The 24123-nt window shown below is 37.7% G+C and overlaps 1 protein-coding gene and 1 pseudogene across 8 annotated transcripts in view; both read left to right on the top strand.

Moving 5' to 3' along the window:
• DOCK3 (dedicator of cytokinesis 3) overlaps positions 1-24123 on the top strand; it is a 279756-nt gene that overhangs the window by 118410 nt on the left and 137223 nt on the right. For all 8 annotated transcript variants that reach the window (XR_009247405.1, XM_058679068.1, XM_058679069.1 and 5 more), the window contains exons 6-9: positions 3516-3664; positions 10889-10973; positions 16968-17009; positions 17573-17727. Coding sequence is in view for 7 of the 8 variants with exons in the window: in XM_058679068.1 (XP_058535051.1) it covers positions 3516-3664; positions 10889-10973; positions 16968-17009; positions 17573-17727 (431 nt within the window). In the remaining variant the exon portion in view is untranslated. The remainder of the gene's footprint in view (positions 1-3515; positions 3665-10888; positions 10974-16967; positions 17010-17572; positions 17728-24123) is intronic.
• Positions 19242-19341, top strand: LOC118760339 (U6 spliceosomal RNA; annotated as a pseudogene).

Raw genomic sequence — 24123 nt, 5'->3', positions numbered from 1 at the left:
CCTTCTTTCCAGACAAGCTCCCTAGGACACAAAACAAGATTGATCCTTGGCTCTATTCATATACCACATTCAGTCTATCCAAAGATTCTGGCACCTCCACCTACAAAACATGTCAAAACTTCAAACCATGCTTAACATCATCATTCTTTCCTTGTCCAGAAAAATGTCATCCTGTGGATTGTTGTAATAAATAGCTTCTTGACTGGAATCTCTGCTTTTCTTTTTGTCTTTTCAGTGTCTGTTTGCACCAGAGCATTAAGAGAGGTTCTTTCAAGATTAAGTCAGATCACATAATGTTCCTGCTCCAAATGCTCAGCAACTTCCTATCTTGCTTAAATACCAAAGCCCTTACATGTTTTACAAAGGCTCTGATGTGGTCTTGATAACCCTCGATCTGCGTCATTACCACTCTCTACCTTTTCATTTACTCCTGGTTCATTTGCCTCCCTTTTCTTTCTGAACAAGCTGTATCTACTGCCACATCAAGGCCTCTGTGCTTGCTTCTTATGCTTGAAAAACTTCCCAGAGTTCCCCAATGTTACCACCTTAATTGATTCAGGTATGAACTCAAAGGTTCAGTTGTCAAGAGTGCCTCTCCCTGATTACTTTTTCTGATGTGGTGCTTCCCCCTGTGTGCCACAGACAGCCTGCCCTTGATTACTCACTGTCTTTATTCTCTCCTCAGAACTTATAGCAACTATTAATTATTTATTTACCTATTCTCTGTCTGCATGCTGTAAAACAAAAATGCCCTCAGAGCACAGACTTCAGATCACAGACTTTGGATCACAGTGTTCCAGATGATGCAGTTTGCTTATAGGGGCAAACTGCTTCATCTGGAAATTGCGTAGTACCAAGCCCTGCATGTAACTGTGATGGCTGCTGAATGAGTAATGGAAAGGTAGCATAGGGCATGGACACACTGGGCAAAAGAGTAATACTCTTCCTGGCTGTGAACAGAGTGAGAATTCATCATGTTACTCAGAGCAGTGCCCAGCTTAAAGTCTGACTTGTTCATTTCTGAAATTTTCCACTTAATATTGCTTCTTGAGCTGGCAGGAATCTATGAGTTCTTCCTTTTTCAATCGTTATGTGCTACTAAGGTGCTTATTAACTTTCTTCATCTATTCGCCAACTAAATTAGAGATAACAGGTTATTTGCTGTAATTAGAACTCATGATTCCTGAGATCCTTTAAGTTGAAAGTACTTTCTCTTAATAGGGTGAATCTTTAAATGCCCAATGATTCATTGTTCTAAGTCTGAGAAATCTTTTAAAAACTGAATAGAAAATGTGTATTACAAAAAAACTATACATGAATTGCAAAATATTGTACAAAAATTATTTCTCTAAAACTTCATATTTTGAGAGGCAGAAAGAGGAAGAGAGACAGAGACAGAAAAATCTGTAGCCTGAAGTCTCTCATTTGCTGACTCACTCAGAAAATGCTTAGGAACCAAGAATTCAGTCCAAATCAGCCACTGAATTCCAACTACTTGAACCAGCGTGTGCTATTGCTCAGGTTGCACATTAACAATAAGATAAAATGGGAGCAGAACCATGACTTGAGCCCAGACACTCTCATACAGGATTGTGGGCATCCCAAGAGACATCTTGTTGTTGTGCCAAATGTCACTCTAAATTTATCATTTTTTAAAATGTTATTTTTATCTATTTGAAATACAGAATGGCAAAGAAAGAGAAAGACTGAGAGAGATCTTCCGTCTTCTAATTCATTCCCCAAATGCCCTCAACAGTGAGCACTGAGGCAGGCTGAGGCCAGGAGCCCAGAATCATCATAGGATGATGTGTCAAATGATGATTTTAATGATATCACTGTTCTTTCTCTCTCTCTTTAAAGATTTATATATTTTTTATTTAAAAACCACAATTACAGAGAAGATAGAGAAATTGCCCATCCACTGGTTCCCTCCCCACATGGCCTATATGGCCAGAGCTGTGCCAGTCTGAAGCCACAAGTCAGGAATTTTACCTAGATCTGCCATGTGTGTTCAGTGGCTGAAGGACTTGGGCCATCCTCTGTTGCTTTTCCAGGCCATCAGCAGGGAGCTGGATGGAAAGTGGAGCAGCCAGGATATAAACTAGCACCCCAATGTGATGCTAGCAATGCAGATGAAGTATTAACCCATTATGCCACAGTGCCAGCCCCAACATCCCTGTCTTGTCTTCTAAAAACACCTGACTATACTGCTTTGCAATTTCATGATCATCTGATTCAAGCTTATTTTAGCAGAATTTTTCTTCTCTTTCTTTTCTCTAAGGGGGTGGGAGTAAGACAGACAGAATGAGCTGTTAATGTGCTGGTCCGTTGCCCAGATGCCCACAAGGGTCAGGACTGAACCAGACCAAAGTCAGGATCCAGAAAATCACTCCTGATTTCCTATGTGGGTGACAGGGATCCAACTACACGATCCATTTCCCACTGCTTCCTATGGTATGCATTAGTGGGAGGCTGGAACTGAGAGTAGAACTGGGACTCCAGCCTGAGTACTGTGGTAGAGGATGCAGGCGTCTTAACTGGAGTCTTAGCTGCAAGGCCAAATGCCTACCCCCAACTGTTTTTTTTTTTTATGATGAATCCCATATAGATATTTCAATAACTGTCTATATTGATTGATATGTCTTTCAAAATATTCTTTGTAGACTGGTATATTTCAAGATTTAAAATTGTTACCTAAACTGTACATACATAAATTAGAAATTTAAAGATTCTAAAGCCAAGATTTTTACTTGTAAGCAAATAGTGAGACTTTAGTTTTTAAATTGATATTCCTAAGTACATCTTTTTTCTGAAGCATCTACTTGGTGCCCTTTGATAAAGTTAAAATCATTATGATATCCATAAGATGTTTCCATTTAACTCTTCTTAAAGTGGCACAGTTTATTAAACATAAAAGACTGGGAATCTGAGACACTAGAAACATATGGCTGTTTTGAAAAGCTAATTAGAAACCAAAATGAGGTCTAGAAAGCAGGAGTGGATCTCACTCCAGAGACTGGCGTTGTATGGAAACCTTAGTTACTTCTGAATAGGACAAATGATTCTCCCTGACCCTCCCTTTCCCTCTCCCTCTCCCAACTTGAGTATTCTTACTGGAAAAAACAGAGCTGTTGCCAGATGGTTGAAGTCTTTGCTATTATGTGCATTGTGACTTCTGTAAGAGAAAACAGCTCCAGGCTCATGTGTAACCTTCTGTTCTTCAGTGTAGCAGTTTTGATTTACTAGAACATGAGTAACCTAGGATAAGGTAGATATAAGTAATACTTTTGCATGATTCTGATAAATTTTGCTTCTTTGTTCAGTGTCATAATTTAGAGATTTTTTTACACAATAGGAACTAAGAACTTTAAGATTTTAAAACAAGCTCTTCTTTATATTGCCTTAGTGGTTCAGAGAAATGAATACTTTTCATAGTTTAATTGTTTCTCTTTCTCTTTTCATTCTCTTTCCATATCCCTTTTGCATTTCACCCAACACCAAAAATGTTCTTTCAGAAACACAAAGTAGATCTTTTCTACAAACTTCGCCATGTGATGAATGAACTTATTGATCTGCGAAGACAGCTCCTATCTGGTCACCTGACTCAGGATCAGGTGCGGGAAGTTAAACGACACATCACCGTACGTCTGGACTGGGGTAATGAGTAAGTATGAATATTATTTGGGCTTCTCAGTTCCATTTATAATTCAGTCCTCACAGAACCAATACTTGATCAAAACTTCTCTTTAATGATTAAGTGGCAATGTTATATTCACTGATTTCATTATGTTTGTTAGGAGTAATTATTTGTTCTAATTAGCAAAACATATCACTTGTTCTAGTCACTGAAACTCAGCTTCTATTTTCGCTTCTGGAAAGAAAAAGAGTTGGATTTGTGATAGATATTGAGATGTGGTGGGAAAAACTATTAACATGGGATGCACAGGTCCTGTGTTAGAGTGTATGTCCTCTGCTTCCAGTCCAACTTCCTATTATTACACCTGGGGGAAAACAATTACTTGAGTCCGTGCCATTCATGTGGAAGACCCAGAGGAGTTTCTGGCTCCTAGCTTTAACCTGGCCCAGTCCTGACTTTTGTAGGCATTTAGAGAGTGATCCAGTGGTTTAAAAACATCTCTTGTGCTCTTTCAAATAAAATTAATAAACAAACACCTTAAAAAATAAATTATATAGGTTATCCTGATATCTCTTCTAGCTCAAATTCCTCTGTTTTAGACCTAAGAATATACTTTAAAAAATTATCTTGTGGTGTTTCTTTTAAAAATATGAATTCATTGTGCTTCACATCTCATAGATACACAGTGAATATGAATAAACATAATCTACAAATTGGGATCCTACATTTCTACTTCAGGAGGTAGTAGGATAGCTAAGGAAAGCTGAGACAGTGAAGGGAAATGACAGTGGTGGTTCTGCAGCAGGCATGGACCACAGGGCAGCAAGGAGCTGCCTGAGAAGGATATTACCAAGTTTGTGTAGGATCACAATTGAGATTCATTTCTTGCAGAATATAAATTATTAGGAAACATTAAAGATGAAGCCAGAACAATAAGCAAATATCATTTGGTTGCAGCCTATAGCTGTCTTTTATAAAGTAGGTATTCCAGGGGTTCTGAAAATGTAAATGTCTAAGCAAATGAAAAATGTGTTTTATGAAGATAAACCCCAAGAGACCTGGTATGAAGGTATCTGGATGAAGGTCCACCAAAATATACAAAACCTGTTCTTAAGAAATGGAGTAAACACCTAGCGCCAGTAAGAGTGGCCCACATGAAAAACACCAACAACACTTGCTGGCGAGGTTGTGGGGAAAAGGGAACCCTACTCCACTGCTGGTGGGGCTGCAGATTGGTACAGCCTCTGTGGAAATCAGTATGGAGAATATTCAAACAACTCAAAATCGACATACCGTATGACCCAGCTATAACACTCCTAGGAATATATCCAAAAAACTTGTTTTACGAGAAACCAACATGCACTCCTATGTTCATAGCAGCACAATCAGTAATTGCAAAAACATGGAAACAACCAAAATGCCCATCAGCAGAGGATTGGATAAGAAAGCTATGGTTCATCTACTCCATGGAATACTACTCAGCTATTAAAAAAACAAAATGCAGTTCTTTGTGGCCAAATGGGCCAAACTGGAAACCATAATGCTAAGGGAAATGAACCAATCCCAAAAGGTTAGATACCACATGTTTGCCTTAATTTAAGATGATATGATGTTAAGCATAACATGTTATGTTATGGATGTTATGTCATATGTCGTATATAAACTAAAATTGAACTGTAAATGGGGGGTCACAGAAAGTGGTTAAGAAATCGCATTTATTTTTAACATGTTGACTGCTCAATACCATGTCAATTAATTCCATAAAGATGTTAATTGTTGCAGATGGTATGTTAGTGCTTTTGTTTGACCGGGATGATACTCTGTTGTCTTTGCCCTCAGACCAGAGAGGGTCTACCCAATAAGTAGTTGGACTTGACTGTACTATAAGATCTTGGACTCTATGCTTGGCATATACTTGCAAAGAGGGAATTTCAACTGAACTTGAACTATGGTTATGCAACAAGGTGGAGGAACCCACCATGGGGGGGAAAGTGGGGGGAGAATCCCAGATTCTATGTAATTACAACACAATGTAATTAATGAATAAATTTAATAAAAAAAAAGAAAAGAAATGGAGGTAGAACCAACATTCTCACCAAAAGTGCATGTTGTTCACTGCTGGTATACAGGATCATTTTTGATATTAATAGTCAAACAAGTTCCAAAAAGAAGAAAAATTCCAGGCCTTTAAGTTTTAAAATTGAGGTAGGCAAAATTATCAGCATATGGGATGAAGCACTGTAACTATAATTAAAAGACAGAATACTCTACTGGAGATTGAGCCAAAACAGTCTTACAGAAAGGAAGGACAGCCTGATGACAAAATTCCAACAAGTGCAAAACTGAGAATTAGTGAATATTGATTGAAATACCAGTGCTTCAGAACTAAAGATATCAGCAACAATGGTAAAACTTTGAAGAAACTTATGTAACTTGGAACTTGTCATTGTTGCAAGGGAAAACTAAACTGGGAAATTAAGAGTTAAGACCTGTTTACTTGACCCTAATTTTTGAGAAATGCAATCCCTTATAAATTCATAAAGTTTGAAGTATTTTATTACAACTATGTAAAATATTGGTTAAGGAGAACTATTTCTCCATTTACTTCAGGTTATAAGCTAAAAGCTCAATAAAACTTATTTACTGTCAAAAATAGCAATAATAACAGCAATAAAAACAACAACAAACTTCTGTGTGTGTGTGTGTGTGTATCCATTTTAATAAACCAAAATCAGAAACACACATCTTTTTTCTCCCTCCCTTATTCCCTGTTCCTCCCTTTCGCTAGATTGTATCCCCACCTCCAAACTTTCTTCTCTTTGTACTTCTTTCTCTCCACCCTTCTTGCTCTTTCCTCCCCTGTATTTTACTTTCACCAATGGAGGATGTAGTCACTTGAAAGCCTGAACAATAATTTTGTAGATCTTTTATTGTGAAAAGAAAAAGTTCTGCTATCCCAAGCCATGAAACTGTTTTCTAGTTCTTGCTTTACTCTGTTTAAACTGCTTTTCTTGTTTTGAAATAAGAGATGGCATAATATAAAAAGTCTTTTATGATATTAGAATATGCTAAAATGACTGTTCTACATAAAAGATAAGCAGTACTAACCAAGTCCATTCTCATTTTATGCCTCAGTACTTCCACACTGTTGTCCCACCACACACTATACTCTCAGAGGGAGAATTAACATGATAAGAGCATTTGCTTGACGAAACAGTGTATTATATTCCCGGCATCTAACACTGTTGATCTGATATGTGATAGAACCTCAGAATATGTAGAATGTGTGGTTGGTTTATGGATGGGTCATCAATTGGACAAGGAAGCCAAAGGTACCATAATGCTATACTGCCTTACACATGACAGTCTCCAAAAGGCGCATCCCTGAGTATGCTAAATGACCACAGAGCACACGTTCTGACTCAGTTCTGGTCCTATTGACTTAGATGCCATCTGGATTTTTCTTGAGCTGTTGTATCTAAAACAGGTTTTAGGGGGATAAATGTTTGCTCAGTCCTTTTTTCTTGTTTCCTAGTTGTAAAATTTACACTGTTTCTTACACAGTCAGCGCTCTGTATTTATGGGCTTTGTCTCTTCAGATTCAATCAGCTGCATTGCATGAAGTGTTTTAAGTCATCTAGAGATAGTCTGATGTCTACATGAGGATGTACATTAGCCATATCCACACACTACACCATTTTATATATACAGAACTTGAGTTTCTATAGATTCTGGTTTTCATGAGGAGTCCTGGAGCTAATCCTCCACAGATAGCAAAGAATGAGTATATATTTTTGGACTTTTAGTGATTAAATAATGTATGTGAAATATTGTCTGTCTTCTAAATAAAAGTGTAAATGGTATGATGATAAAAAATGGAAAATATTTTAAAAGATTAATTTTATAATTTTAGTTTCCTGGTACAAATATTAGTAAATATTAATACTATTTTTGTGATCTTTCCAAAGTTGTTGTATATTTAGATAAGATATTTTAGATGTTTAAATGAAAAACTCACAGTTTACATAAGCTCGGCAATATACTAACAGCCTAGTTACAGTTTAACTAAAATTATGCTATTCAGCCTATTTGTTGAAATAAATGCATTCAAATCTATAAAATACTTTATTTTTCTATCATTGGTACCCTGCCTTTTTATATTACAGAGAGAGTACATTTCATCATTTTTCTATTAACAGTTCTTAACTGCTCCAAAACAATTCCAGGCTTTTAGCTTCTAACACTGAGGGAATGCCTACAAAGCTTGCAGCATTCACTGACAGCAAGAGAGAGCTGCAGAAATCCTTTTTACCCCTTCTTCCAATACAAAGAAATTTATATTATAAAGATAATATTACATGGACAATCTCAAATATTTAAAATTTTTGTGTAAATATGGAACAACAGTGAAAGAATTGTAAAAAAATATTAATATTTATTAATATGTAGGCCCAGCACTGTGGCTCACTAGTTAATCCTCCCAGCTACAAGTGCCTGGATCCCATATGGGTTCTAGTTTATGTCTCAGTTGCTCCACGTTCCATCCATCTCCCTCTCATGGCCTGGAAAAGCAATAGAGAATGGCATAAATCCTTGGGACTGTGCACCCACAGGGATGACTCAGGGGAGGCTCCTGGCTCCTGGCTTCAGATCAGTTCAGCTTAGCCATTGCGCTCATTTGGGGAGTGAACCAGCAGATAGAACTTTCTCTCTGTCTTTATCTCTATAAATCTGCCTTTCCAATAAAAATAAATGTTTATATATGTTAATATTTGTATCATAAAACTCAAATTAAAAAATTAATCTTTTAAAACATTTTCCATTTTTTATCATCATACCATTTACACTTTTATTTAGAAGACAGACAATATTTCACATACATTACTTAATCACTAAAAGTCCAAAAATATACACTCATTCTTTGCTATCTGTGGAGGATTAGCTCCAGGACTCCTCATGAAAACCAGAATCTATAGAAACTCAAGTTCTTTATATATAAAATGGTGTAGTGTGTGGATATGACTAATGTACATCCTCATGTAGACATCAGACTATCTCTAGATGACTTAAAACACTTCATACAGTGCAGCTGATTGAATCTGTAGATGCAAAAATAAATATGCACTTAATATTGATTTTTTTTCTCCAAAAGTTTATAATTTTCAGTGTTGGCATTATGGCTTAGTGGGTAAAGCTGCTGTCTGCGATATCCACATCATTTATGAGCACCAGTTTGTATCCCAGCTGCTCCACTGCTGATCCAACTTCCTGCTAATGTCCCGGGAAGAGTAGTGGAAAATGGTCTAAGTGTTTGCACCCCTGACCCTTTGTGGGAGACACAGGGGAAGCTCCTGGATCCTGACACTAGCCTGGCCCAGCCCTGGTCATTGTGGCCATATGGGGAATGAACCAGTGAATGGATAATATCTCTCAATGTCTCTCCCTCTATCTCTCTAACTATGGCTTTCAACTAAAGAAATGAATTTTTAAAATTTATTGTTTTATATTAAAAGGCAATGTAATCTTTAATACAAGATATAATCATAGATTATATATCTAATATGATCCTTAAAAGCATAATGCCAGTTTCCTTTAGTAAAATAGCATGGTTTTCCTTTTGTTATCTGCTAGAAAATATACATCTAAGTTTTAATTCATACTCAGAGTAATCATTTTAGCCCATGTGATTAGCATGTTTGCTTCTATCTTCATTGTGTATATTCAGTTTTCAATTGTTTCTTTTACCAATCTTATGATTTATTTAGCCTCTAAAAACATTTTCATATAAATAGAATATAAATTTTAAATAAAGTAAGTTTGAACTTTTGAATGCACTTCTGGCTGTGTTAATGAGGGAGAATTTTATTTGCAGAGCAGCCTACAGAATTGGTTTTACTAGCATGTTCTAAACATATTTTATAGTACAGTTGAAGAGACAAAAAATACTTTCTTGTTCCCATGGGTAGACAGTAATTCATAACCCTTATTTTGAATTAGAGTAACCATGAAATGTCTCTGAAACCGTAATGAGTATATCTTGTCTTTAGAAAAAAATTCAGACATAAACACACACAACCTTATCCAGTCATAAACAGTTACAGAGCCCCATAACTTTGTTACTTCATTGAGGTCCATTTTAAAGTTGTTATCCAGAGCATGGAAAGGGAGCTAGCATTTGTTAAATGTAATCTGTGCCCCAAACTTTACCCCAGAATTCTCACTGTACATAGAGTTATTTCTGCTGTGGATACTGCCTCCTCATCAACCATTAATTACTATCATTTTTCCCTAGAATTATAGTAGATCTTCTAAATACTGTTGCCTTGAGTAATGACACTCCTTGATTAAAATTCTTTCTGATGTTTCTTAAGATGTTGGTGCTGGACCCGGTGTGGTAGCTTAGCAGCTGAAGTCCTCACCTTGCACACACTGGGATCCCATATGGGCACCGGTTCTAATCCCGGCAGCCTTGCTTCATATTCAGCACCCTGCTTGTGGCCTGGGAATGCAGTCGAGGACGGCCCAAAGCTTGGGACCCTGCACCCATGTGGGAGACCCAGAAAAGGCTCTGGGCTCCTGGCTTCAGATTGACACAGCTCCAGTCGTTGCGGCCACTTGGGGCGTGAATCATCGGACAGAAGGTCTTACTTTCTGTCTTTCCTCCTCTCTGTATATCTGACTTTCCAATAAAAATAAAATAAATCTTTAAAAAAAGATGTTGGTGCTAATTTTTGATCAGGTCTTTGTTAATATCAGTTAGTTAAACTGAAATTGAACTAAAACATACATCTCTTTGAGTTTAGTATCTTTTTCGCTGATTTTTATGTATTGGCTGTGAACTACTAATCAACTTGAATGCCCTGAATGATTTTTTCATAGCAATAAATGTAGTCACCACTGAACAGTGAGCATACTTGTAGAATGTGGTGAAAGAGAAAAATAAACGTGACTTTTTAAGGATATAAAAAAAATCCACACTTTAAGACCCTTATAAAAATAGTATTGAACAAAACCCTTTTATCATCACAAGTACAACTGGTTGATGACTGGAATTGTGTCACTCAAAAATCCCTTACCATATTTATGCAAAAGTGAATAAAATTAGGTATTGCTGGATAAAGGCATGTTTCTGCGAATGCAGGGTCTGAACTTCTGTTCATAATATCTAGAAGGTATAGGCTCCCAAGCACATTAACAAAGATCTACAGTCTGCGGGCATTGTATGCTGAGTGTGGTCTTTCTCTTTACTAGACATTTGGGTCTGGACCTGGTGCCCCGGAAGGATTTTGAAGTAGTGGATTCAGATCAAATTAGCGTCTCAGATCTCTATAAGATGGTAAGTAAACTAATGTAGAGTAGCTTGTTCACATGTTCCTCATTTTTTTTCTCCTATGTGCATTTTCCCTATGTATGTTATGAAACAGTGTTCCTAAAAATGTTCCTTTTCCTCTCTTCCTTCATATTTAAGGAGTCTTTGTTATTCTTACATTGCATATTCTCTTGTTCTTCAAATGGAAACACTGTGGTGGGTCACTGTTCTGTCCAGGGATTACTTCTCTGTTGATTTTGTTGGCGAAAAGATCTCCACTAGCCTGCAGAAACAGCTAATGTTATATTGTGTTTTTCCTCCCCCACCAATCTCTTGAGAGAGGAGGTGGTTGACACTAGGAGTTGTTGGTTAAAGCAGTAATTGACCCTATAAATACTATACCAGTCTTTCTAGAGAAACAGGGCCCAATACATCCTTGGGATGTTGGTAGTTTAAAAAATCTGTTGGATTGACCGATGACCAGGATTACATTCTTCAGAAGTAGTAACTGAAAGAAATAGACAACATTTAAAGTAAAGCAAATAACAGAAACTTGAAATAACAGTTAAACTTGGGCTAATAGGTAAAACTGAACTTTGAGGAATGTATATTTAATGAACACATCTTGGAGCGAATTACAAGTTCTATGAGCTCATTAAGAAAATGTAATATTTTATGGAACATATGGTATCAAGTATATTTCCTGGCTGTGGACCTAAGGAAGTTTGCCTAAATGATTTATGCATTATATTGTCAGCTACTTTTGCATATCTGCTTATGTACATAGTAATAGTTATGCATAATAGATGTTAGATATAAAGAATAGTGATACAAGACTTATTCCTTCTCTCAGAAACTTCATAACCCAGGTACTGGATGATATTTCCTTCTATACAGTACAAGTATAATTTGCATCCAGAATTTTATAACAAGTTTTAAGGACGGACAGTCGTTCCATACTTACACTAAGGTTCATGGATGAATCCCATGTTAGAAACTACTGGAATCAGTAGACAGCAAATAAATGATTGCCATATGTGCACTTCATAATGTAATTAAAATATGCAGTGATGCTATTAGTAGTAATGACCTAATTTCCTGGGAGTGGGGAAAAATTCTAAAATTACATACCTCCTGGGGAATTTGGAGTTCCAGGAAGCTGTAAGATATTTGGTAATTTCGATATGTAGGTAGATGTTAGTGAATAGAAGGTTAGGTCAAGAAGAAGGTGAGAGCCAAATCATGAAGAGCTTTATATGCCGCAAATTGGACTCTATCCAGTCATTGGATACAATCTTAAATGTGACACTAACAGATACAGGTTTCTCATGTTAATTTTATAAGAGTGAAATGCAGGAGACTGAAATCAGGGAAGGAGACCACAGTAGTGATCCAGGCAGTTAATAATAGGTTAGAAACACTAGAACATGCAGAAAATGCAATAAAAATGGGGATATTCAGATTAAAGCAAAAAGGAAGATGATGGCTAGGAAGAGATTTCTCCAGGAGAAAAACATCTTCATAAAATACTTGACAAGTTTTTAAGGGGTTGTGTTATTTTCATAATACAGGAGGAAGGTAGCAGAGGAAAGTGGGGAGAGGGAAGGACTACTGCCTATACCTAGTTGCATAACTGTACCATGGAAACCTGTGAAAGTTTTTAAAAAACTTAAAATATTTGGGGCAGCAGAGTGGCTCAATTAGCCAATCCTCTGCCTACAATTGCCAGCATCCCATGTGGGTGCTGATTCATGTCCTGGCTGCTCCATTTCCCAGCCAGCTCCCTGCCTATCGTCTGAGAGGGCAACAGAGGATAGCCCAAGTCCTTGGGACCCTGCACCTACAAGGGAGGTCTAGAAGCAGCTCCTGGCTCCTTCTTCAGGTTGACTCAGCTCTGACTGTTACGACCATTTGGCCAGCAGATGTAAGATCTTTGTTTCTCCTTCTCTCTGTAAATCTGCCTTCCCAATAAAAAGAAATAAATTTTTAATTAATTTCACAGTTTTTACCATTTGGAAAGTTCTATTGAAAGATATTTTATAGAACTGTTGATGATCATAGGAGAAAGAGCCTGTTTATTCAGCCCTATGTATTCAGACTCTATGTGCAGGTTGACCGCAGATCAAAAATATTTGTAAAAATTTCTTGTTATTATTTTTAAGCAGTATGATGTGACACCTGTTTACATTAAATTTACATTGTAGTAGGTATTATAAATAATTCAGAGAAGGAGTTAAAGAATGTCTATAGAAAATACATAAATAGTACTTTGTATGAAGGATTCAAGATTTCATAGAATTGGTATCATAGAATTTGAACCAGCCCCAGAAAATACCAGGGGTGACTGTAATTTAAAGAAAGTATTTTCCAGACAAAAATAGGAGAAGAAATGTCATTGAAGTTGGGAATTGACTCAGGAGTGAGCAGTATTTGAAAATTTCATCATAATCAATAATAGTTTCACTAAAAAGTTTTGAGATACTAGGAAGATAGGTGAAGGGAAGAAGAAGCAAAAATTAAAATCCTTAGTTGAAATAATATAAAATCTAGTCATTAATTCTAAAATTAAACGATTATAAATGTGACATTTAAAAATGTTTGATAAACTCTAGGAAAAAAGTTTGGAACTACTTATCCCATGAGGATGGACAGAAAACTAATACTTCTTATTGTAAGCCTTTTAGAACTACTTAACTTTTTGATTATGTGGTTGAATTGCTTTTGCTAAACTTGTTTTTATTAAAATTACTGGTTTAGTGAGAAGCTTAAACCTCAAACCTTTTTATTTCATTTTTTACTGAATTTTCTTTTTAGTCAGTGTGCTTCCTTATTAGAAAGAATTAGATATAATGAAGAAAGATTGATTATGAGAGTCTATAAGTTCATGAAAAACCATCTAAGATTTTTGTGTTTAGTTACATAAAGAAATGCACAATAAGGGCAGATATTTGTTTTAGCAACTGAAAGGTTGCCAGCATCCTTATCAGAGGACCTAATTTTGATTAGAGGCTCAGTATCCAATTCCAGGTCTCTTCTAATTCACATCCTAGGGGACATATTAATAGTTCAAGTATTTGAGTCCTGGCCACCTGAATGGGAGTCCTGCATGGAGTTTGAGCTCTGGCTTCCTGCTAGCTAAGCCCTATGTTTTAGCAGCCATTTAGAGAGTGAATCAGTAATGGAATATATCTGTCTGTCTTTCTGCCTCTCAAACGAATACAAATTCATGCAAAGTATAAAATGGAAGTATACATGAAATGTTTTGGTTAAATATTCAAAGTCAAAAAGAATATCTTTTTAGAACTTTTTGCATTAATATTTGAATCTGTTACTGGAAATTACAAGGATCCAACATGAAGCTTTCTGAATAATGCTCCTTGTTGTACATTTTATTAAAAAAAAAAGCCTTTAGACACATAACCTTAACTTGGTATTTAGGACATTGTCGTTTTCATTGAAAAAGCAAAAAGGTCAAATCTGAGTGCAAGAGTTGAGTGACAATGATTCATAAAGATTTCTTTAAATATGGGCCTAGTGTGGTGGTGCACCATTGTGGGAGACCTGGAATTGGCTTCTGGCTCCTAGTTTTGCATTATCTCAGCTGAAGCCATTGTGGCCATTTGGAGAATGAACCATGGATGGACATTCTTTCCGTCTCTACGTCGCTCTGTAAATCTCTTTAAATACATAGTAGGATTTTTTTTTGTTTTTTGTTTTGTTTTTTTTTTTAGATTTATTTTATTTTTATTACAAAGTCAGATATACTGAGAGGAGGAGAGACAGAGAGGAAGTGGAGCTGCCGGGATTAGAACCAGCGGCCATATGGGATCAAGGCGAGGACCTTAGCCACTAGGCCAATAAAAATATGATAAAAAGTAAGAGAACCTTTAATATTTCTCTTTTTACTTCTGAAATAACCAGTCTAAATCCATTTTCAACAGTAGAAAATTTATACTGCCCAAAACATAAAACATCTCAATGGACAGTAAAGAAGTATCTGTGCTGATTCTTTTCAAGATTTATTTGTCTGTTTGAAATACAAAGAGAGAGAAAGAGAAAGGCAGGCAGATCTTTCTGCTAGTTCATTCCCCAAATAACCAAAATAGCTGTGTTTGAGCCAGACTGAAGCCAGGAGCCAGAACTCCATCTGTATCTCCAGTGTGGATGACAAGGAGCTAAGCTCTTGAGCCATCATCTGCTGCTTCCCAGACACATTAGCAGGGAGCTGGATTGGAAGAAAAATAATAGGGACTCGAATCAGTGTTCTGATATATGAGATACAGACATCGCAAGTGCAGCTGAAACAACTGTGCCAGAAAATCAGCCATGTGTTGATTTTAGTTTGCTTCTTTTATAATATGAATTTCAAAAATATGGCTAGATCTAAAACATATTTACTCTATAATGACTTGCTTCAATGTCATCTTTGCCCATTATTATGTATTGGGGAAACTGTTTATGTCAGTTGTTTTCTAGTGCTAACTAACATTTGACTAGTACAATGTTTATACTTAACACATTAGGAAGAAGTCAATTGATAAGATTATTTGCTCAGAATCTAACTGTATTGATATTTTGCAACATATATAGCAGGAAATTAATTTTTTAACATTTATTTGTTTAAAAAGGAGGACTTACAGAGATGTAAAGAAGGGGTAGGGAATAGGTATTCTTCTGCTACATTACTTCCCTAAAGGTTGCGATGGCCAGGGCTGACCCACACCAAAGCCAAGAGCTTGGATCGCCATTCAAGTCTCCTATATGGATGTAGGAGCCCAAAGAATTAGGCCATCAATTTTCAGGGAGTTGGATTGGAAGTGGAGCAACCAGGACTTGAACGAGCACCCACTGGCATATGCCATAATACAGTCTGTGCCTTTTGTAATTTTTACATTTTTTCAATTTTATGAAAAATGATTGTACATATTTATGGGTTAAAGTGTGAAATTTCAGCGCATGTGTAAAGTGTGTACTGTTCAGAACGGGATAATAAACATTTCTGTTTCTCTGATATTACTTTGTTTTGGAAGCTTAGAGTTATAAATTGTAGGAACAAATAGAAGCATCTGAAAACTTCTAGTCTAACTCCAACTTGCCATCTACTATTCAAACTCCTCTCTCCTCCCCATAACTAATTTATGTTTTTGATGTATGTCACTGTATATGTGACATAAGTAAGATAATACTTGGTCCCTGGGAATGCAAAGGTTTAGGTAGCAAGGCTTTGGAGCACAGTATATGCAGCCCTAATACCGGGGATGATGGTCTGAATAATAAGGTGGTACTGATGAAATAACTTAAGGGTGCCTAAGAGAGCAATGATTCTTCCTCCTAGTGCCATGTAAAAGGTTTCAAAATGCTGTATTTTTGCTTGTCTCTGTCCATATCTGCTGTATCGTACTAATTCCAAATCTGTAATTTAAACCTCACAAACACTCCTATAAGGAAGATAAGGCAGTCTACTATATCAAATTCAAGGTTTAAGGAAATGTTTTTAGGGGATATGAACTGATTTGTCTAAGTTTCACAGCCGATGAGTGACATAACTGGAATTGGAATCTGCTGCTTCTAACTTCAGCCAGTAGCAAAGGAACAGCCTCTTGGAAAGGTGCTTGGAAGGGAACCATTTTTGTGAAAAAGTGTTTAGTATGGAAAGCCTGAAGAATTTGGATCAGGCAGCCTAGAAAGTAATACAATGTGTGGAAAGGGTAGTACTAGAACAAAAAAAAAAATTATGCCAAGTTTTCACCTGTGACTCATGTTACTCAAAGCTAGAGAGGCTGGGACTTGAATTCAGGATTCACCATCTTCCTGCTTGTGACATTCAGCAAATTATTCCCTTACTGTAAGACTCAGGTGCCTTCTTCTAATATGAATAACAGTTGTCCAACAAAAGTATAGGAATTAAATGAGGTCATGAATGTAAAATACATTATAGACTACCTAGCCTGTATAGAATACTTAATAAACATTTGTTCCTTTCCACAGAGTGAACTATTCTTCCTTTTTTTCTTTCCACAGCATTTGTCTAGCCGGCAGAGTGTACAACAAAGCACATCCCAGGTCAGCATCTTATTTGGACCTTTTTTTTTTTTGCATATGAATGCCCTGGGAAGTTACAGGCATCATTGACTTCTTGGTTATATGATGTCTTTCCTCTAGGGAACCTTGATTCCCCAAGGAGATCTGGCCAATCTCCATTCCTCTGTGCACTCCTTCATAGCCCTGTTAAAATCAAGAGACTAAAATGAATGTGTCTGGGATAAAATGAAAATATTATTTAGAATGCAATTACCCTTCTAGCAGTGTAAACCAAATGCATGACACCACCTCTAATAAATGGCTTAGAAGATAATCCCATGTACAATGCAGATGTTTGTGACCTGATGGAGATTTTGCATTTGTGTCTTAAGTTAGAATTACTATCCCCATATCTCCTTTACAGTTTCCTCCTCTCAGCTGCTTGCTTGACTACCTCAGTCCAAGTCTATCAATGTGGAAAAAATGTCTTCAGTTTCCCTCTTAAATAATCCTCTAACAATATGAGAAGAGTTAGTAATTTAATTTTAATTTTTGGTGATCATCATAAGAAATAAAATAGAAACTTTTTTTGCATTGCTCATTAGGTAGATACAATGCGCCCACGTCATGGAGAGACCTGTCGGATGCCGGTGCCACACCACTTCTTCTTTAACTTGAAGAGTTTCACCTACAATACCATTGGAGAAGATACTGATGTCTTCTTCTCATTGTATGACATGAGAGAAGGCAAGCAGATCAGGTAAGGGTTACTTGAAGCTCTGGGAAGGTTGAAATATGTTAAGAGATATGAATTACCTGGGATTTTGGCCTCAATTCCCATTGTATTGTGAAGTCATCTGCATCATCTGTAGCCTCTTTTTTCCCCTGGTACCTATTTTCCACATGAAAACTGAAAATAGCATTTTAGCTGTTGCCATTCAGGAAGAGAAAAGGATGGGTGTATTCAATGCCAGAGTAAAGACATGTACAAATAATAGAGCAAATGTAGCTGATACCCAGCCTCAGGTGGTGGGAAGCCCTGAGTTATTACATGTGAGAAGGAGCATCCACAGAGAGAAAGAAATTGATAGTATCCTTTCTAAGGGCAGCCCCACCAATATTAAATATGTGGTCACATAACTGAATATATAATCTAAAAATTGTGGTAAATACTATTATGAAAACTATGCATGGTGCTGTGATAGTCTTCTGTAACTTGGAATGAAGGAAAGCTATTCTGGCATTCTAGCTGGATCTCAAAGTAGGAGTAAATAAAAAGAGAGGATAGTGCCTGGTGTAGTAGCCTAGTAACTAAAGCTTGCCTTGTATGTGCTGGAATCCCATATGCACACTTGTTATAATCCCGGCAGCCCTGCTTCCCATCCAACTCTCTGGTTATGGTCTGGGAAAGCAGTGAAGGACAGCCCAAAGCTTTAGATCCCAGCATCGCATGGGAGACCTGCAAGAGGCTGTGGGCTCCTGGCTTCGCGTTGGCGCAGCTCCTGCCATTGCAGCCACTTGGGGAGTGAATCATCGGACAAAGGATCTTTCTGTCTCTCCTCTTCTCTATATCTAACTTTCCAAAAAAATAAAAAATCTTAAAAAAAAGAAAGAGGGTAAGATGGGTTATTAAGACTGCAACATGCCAGTACATATTTAAACTCGGGCTGTGGGCCTGTCTGTCAGGGCTAGATTCCAGTAACTGATAGTGAGTGTCAGATCAGGAGACAGTTCACATTAGGCTGAGCCATGGCACCAAACAGTGCACAAGAGAAAGAAGTTTGGGGGTGGATTCTGTGGAGGATATATGGGTCCAACCCTATGCAGTTGTGAGTCCTGCTGGCTGACATAAGAGTTGGGATGGTGATGGGCTGAGCTGGGCATGACCATGGAACTCACCCACACTCATGGGTACTGGAGCTGGAAATAGGAGGGGCTGGTCCACTCTGCAGCACCCACATGCACACCCTGAAAAAGGGTATGGGGCAGAGCGGGCTGGGGCGCAATATCCACCAGCTCATACAAAGGCCAGGACGGGCAAGCCATGCCGGGTAAGGGCCTAGCACCTGCTGGCATGTGTGAGGTCTGGGTCTGGGAGTGGATCAAGCAGGGGAACTTGGGAAACTTTCTGCTTACCTGATCCTGTTCTTCTTTCCTTGTTCTCTCCTGCTTTCTCTTTCTCTCTCCCTGTCCTCTTTGTTTCTCTCTCTCCCTCCCCCTCTCCAACATTCTGCCTTTCAAATAAATAAATTTTTTTTAAAGTGTGACTACTGTGCTCACTTCTACAGCATATACTGAAATTGGAACGATACAGAGATTAGCATGGCCCCTGCACAAGGATGACACACAAATTCATAAAGCGTTCCATTTTTAAATAAATAAAAGTGTAACTACCTTATTTTCTGTGTGCCACTGGTGTGCCTGTTAATACTCCTGGTTCTCTTGCTGGACCTCTGTGAAATTAGCCAAGATGCTTAAAGCTTAAGATGATTAATATCATCATTCAACTCATTCTCATTAAGGATTCTCTTATATACCAGTTTTGAACATACAAATTTGTCTTGAAAAATTTACCTTTCCTCAGTGATCATGTGAAAACACTTATGATAGTCACATTGTATAGATGCTGTGCAAAGCAGTCTCTAAAGTTTTGTTTTTATTTACACAGCAATAAAAATACCCTTGTGTGGAATAAACTTTTCTTGAGAATCAGCTGCTTCTGTAATTGATGTTGAGGGTTCTGCCTGAGTGTCAGGCACTGTACCCAAATGAGATAATCTGCTTCTGTGAAAAATTTCAGGAAGTCCTTTGAGAGAAATTTTCTTTTAAAATGAAGGGTGAGCACTTTGTTTATTAAGTTCCTGTTTCCCTTTGCAAAACAGGACATCTCTGACAGTGCAAATGGAGCTTATCTGCAGGAGTTCAGACCATCCATAATAGATCTATAGTTCAGTTTTGGTCCTTCTATTCAAGGCCTTATGGTATAGTGTAGCCTAAACTGACCTAGTCTGAGACAGACTCCAGCTCACTACCAAATGTTCCCACGAGGATCTTCTGAGAGGAGCAAATTCCCTGCCTCTGGTGATGAACTTTACTTTCTTTCCCTGCTTTCTAGTCTGTCATTATCAGTATTCATATATTCCACCTAACTTAAAAAGGTCTAAAAAATCTCATTCTCTCTGTCTCTCTATGTGTGTCTGTCTGTCCCTGTCTCCTTCTCCCTCCCTCCATTGTGCCTTCCTCCTCCTCTCTCAAAACAAACACATAGAGGAAAGCTCAAATTCTGTTTCTTATGGATGAGGAAACCATTAAATGGATACTTTGGTGAAACTGATCATAATCCTATTGCCTTAATAAGCTTTTTCATTAGTCCATTTTTCTATAAATCAAAATATAACAAATAGAATTAATGCAAAAGTGGTTTTAAAGCTAAATACAAGAAGAGAACCAACATAAAAATGACACAATGTCAACTGCTCTGGGATATGAAAAGAAGAAGGGAAAAAAGGAATGACCATGTTTCCAGGAGCCTGATAGAAGTTTTCAACAAAGAAGTGAAAAAACTACAAATACTCAGTGGGACAAGAGGAGAGAGAACAGAAACACATCAATAACCGGTATAACCTAGTCTGCCTCCTTGAACCGTATCAGGCACCATTAATGTTGAAGGAGGCAAGGGCTATGGGACAGGACTGTGCATGCACTGAGCTGGCAGTGAACTCATTTCTGGCTCTGCAAACTGCAACAGTGTGGCATCCTACAGGTTCCACCCAAGACAGGTCTGCCAGGTATCCCTCAGACCTGACAGCCAGCAAAGAAAGAACTCTAGTAGTGGCACATAAGGCGCCATTTCTTACAGTGTGGCAAAGAATTTAGGACTGCAGGGAACAACAGTGAACTGTGCATGTGCTGAGCTTGGTGAGAACTCACTGAGCTCAGTGCATTGCACTGGTCCCACAGGAAAATAATACTGACTATGGCATTGTACGGGCCAAAATAGGTCCATGTGACCCTCAGACCTAACAGCCAACAGGTTCCGGCAAGGTCAGCACCACCAACAACCTAGCTATATAGAACTCCTGGTGTCTCTCTAATTCTGGGATCTGCTCCAACCGGAAGTGGGAGAAAGGCTGTACAGACAACGGTGCAGCCTCAGCACAGTATCACAGGAGGTGGAGAATGCAGCCTCAGCACGGTGTCACAGGAGGTGTAGAGTGGGGAGCCAGGAGCTGGGGTTATGGAGACCATGGTGGAAATCTAATGGAAGAACCCAGACCTGGAACTCGCTGGAGAGAGTGGCACAAATGACTGCAAACAAAGAGTTGTGTGCCAACTGCAATAAATAAAATTAGACTGTGGACCTGTGGGTGACAAAACTTAGAAACCTGTCCCAAGGAGAGCCTGATAATCAGAAGTACAATGACCAAGAGCAAAAGAAGAGACAGAGGTCCAATGAATATTACTGAAGACTCCTTTGCAAAGGAGCAAAACCCTTTGCAAACCTCAGAGTTCACTGAGGAATACAGTGAGAAAATGGGGGATATGGAATTCGAAACACTTGTTATAAACTTCTTAACAATGAGAAGCAGGCAAAGCAGGCATTCAAGGAATTCAAGGAATATGTCACACAGGAAATGAATCAAATGAAAGCTGATATATCGGAAATTAAGACTATAGTGGAGCAAACTAAAAAACAGTGGAGAGTTTCCAAAATAAAATGAAGGAGGCAGAAGAAAGAATCTCAAAATTAGAAGATATTTCCTGTCACCAGGGGGAAACAAACAGAAAGCTGGAAGCATTGCTGGATCAGGCCAAAAAAAGTATTCAAGAATTGAAAGACACTATTAAAAAGGCCAAATGTTAGTGTTATGGGAGTCCCAGAAGGTGCAGAAAGAGAAGCTGGGATTAAAGGTGTATTCAATGAAATAATAAGGGAAATTTTCCCTAATCTAGAGAAAGAATTGGGAAACAACATCCAGGAGGGGCACAGAGCTCCCAGCAGGCTTTACCAAAAGCAGTCTTCACCACGACACATGATAATGAAACTCTCTTCAATCGAACATAAGGAAAAGATCCTTAAGTATGCTCATGAAAAAAATCAACTGACATATAAAGGAATGCCAATTAAACTCACAGGAGACCTCTCACAGGAAACTACAGGCCAGAAGAGAATGGAGCAACATATTCCAGATTCTAAAAGCAAAAAATTGTCGGTCCAGGATGATGTACCCAGCAAAGCTTTCCTTTGTCTTTGAAAATGAAATAGAATTCTACCACAGTAAAGAAAAGTTAAAAGAATATGCCTCTTCCAGACCTGCTCTACAAAGGATACTTAGATGTTCTCTTGACAGAGAAAAGTAATAGCACCCACCAAAACCAAAGGCAAATGTGAAGAACATCCCAGTAAAATAACAACAGAAGACTAAATCAATGAACAACCCGTTGCTAAAATGACAGATCCAAATTACCACCTATTTTTATTAACCCTGAATGTAAACAGTTTAAATTCATTGATTCAACATCATAGATTAGTAGACTGGATTAAAAACAAAACCCAACTATTTGTTGCCTCCAGGAGACACATTTCACCAACAAAGATCAGCGGAAACTATATTTCGTAGATTTTAATTTTTTTGTTCTGAGTAATTTCTTTAGTGACTCATAGATCATAGAGTAGCATCATTTTCTTCAAAAAGGTTCTTAATTTTCTTTTTCATTCTTCAGCAACACATTAGTCATTGAGTAGCATGTTATTTAACTTCATAGTGTTATTAATTTCTTTTTTTTCTTTCTGTTGTTGATTTTATTTTGTTTCTTTTCATTTAAGGAGATGTATAGTAACTGTATAATGGAGACTGTCAAATCCAGATGTGAGGATACAATGCAGTATGCATCTCTACTTCCAGACAAAGATGCTCTCCCAATGAAACTGTTTACTCTATCTTGACAGTAGGATGCTGGACTCTCTACCATTGTCCATGCCCACAATGATGGGCTTATGATTGTGTATGAAGAACTATACTATAGTAATGATATAGGGGAACTCAGTGAGGAGGGAGGGAATTGCGGAGTGGGTATGGGACATCCCATGATCTATGGGACTATATCATAAAATGATAATAATAAAAAGAAATAAATTTTAAAAAAAGAAGGTGGAGGGTGGGCAGGTGATGCGGCCAAGAGGGTAGGGTAGGGAGTGTTACTATGCTCCTAAATATCAGTATTGGGAAAAACTATTCACTTTAAATAAAAATAAATTTTAAAATCTAAAAAAAAATCTTTAAGAGCATCACAGTTACAATAACTACAGAAAATGTAAATATCTTAAGATAAATTTAACCACGCATGTGAGGGATCTCTGATAAAAATAACAAAAACATTAAGAAAAAAAAGACAGCTAAAAAAAAAAAGGAAAAGTGGGAGTGGCACAGTAGCCTAGTTACTAAGTCCTCACCTTACATGCTATGGGATCCCATATGGGCGCTGGTTTGTATCACAGCTGTTCCACTTCTCTTCCAGCTCCCAGCTTGGGGCCTGGGAAAGCAATAGAGGATGGCCCAAAGATTTGAGACCCTGCACCCACGTGGGAGAACAGGAAGAAGCTCCTTGATCATGGCTTCAGATTGATTCAGCTCTGGCCATTGCGGCCACTTGGAGAGTGAATCATCAGATGGAAGATTTTCCTCTCTATTTCTTCTCCTTTCTGTATAGCTGACTTTCCAGTAAAATAAATAAATAAATAAATAAATAAATAAATAAACCTTTAAAAAAAATCCTAAAATGGGGGAGGGGGATCTTTCATGTCCATGCATTGGTAGAATTAATGTCATCAAGATATTGATCTCAAAATAACTTCCATGGGATGAAATTATAGGTAGCCTTGTCACCCTTGATCACGTATTGATAAATAAGGACACTGGAAAGGAGGCCTTTGCAATACTCTAGATGATGGAGAATGGAGTGTAGAGGTTTGTTTTCAGACTGTCTTTAAAAAAAAGATTTTTTTATTTTTATTGGAAAGGCAAATCAGACTTATAGGGAGAAGGAGAAATAGAGAGATCTCCATCTGTTGTTTCACTCCTGAATAGCCACTATGGTCAGAGAGGAGCCAGTTTGACACCAGAAGCCACAAGCTTCTTTCAGTCTTGCGCACAGG

The sequence above is a fragment of the Ochotona princeps genome, chromosome 21 (genome assembly GCF_030435755.1).
Source record: "Ochotona princeps isolate mOchPri1 chromosome 21, mOchPri1.hap1, whole genome shotgun sequence".
Taxonomy (NCBI): domain Eukaryota; kingdom Metazoa; phylum Chordata; class Mammalia; order Lagomorpha; family Ochotonidae; genus Ochotona; species Ochotona princeps.
The sequence above is the reverse complement of the archived record's forward strand: the minus strand, read 5'-3'. Positions and strand labels throughout refer to the sequence as shown.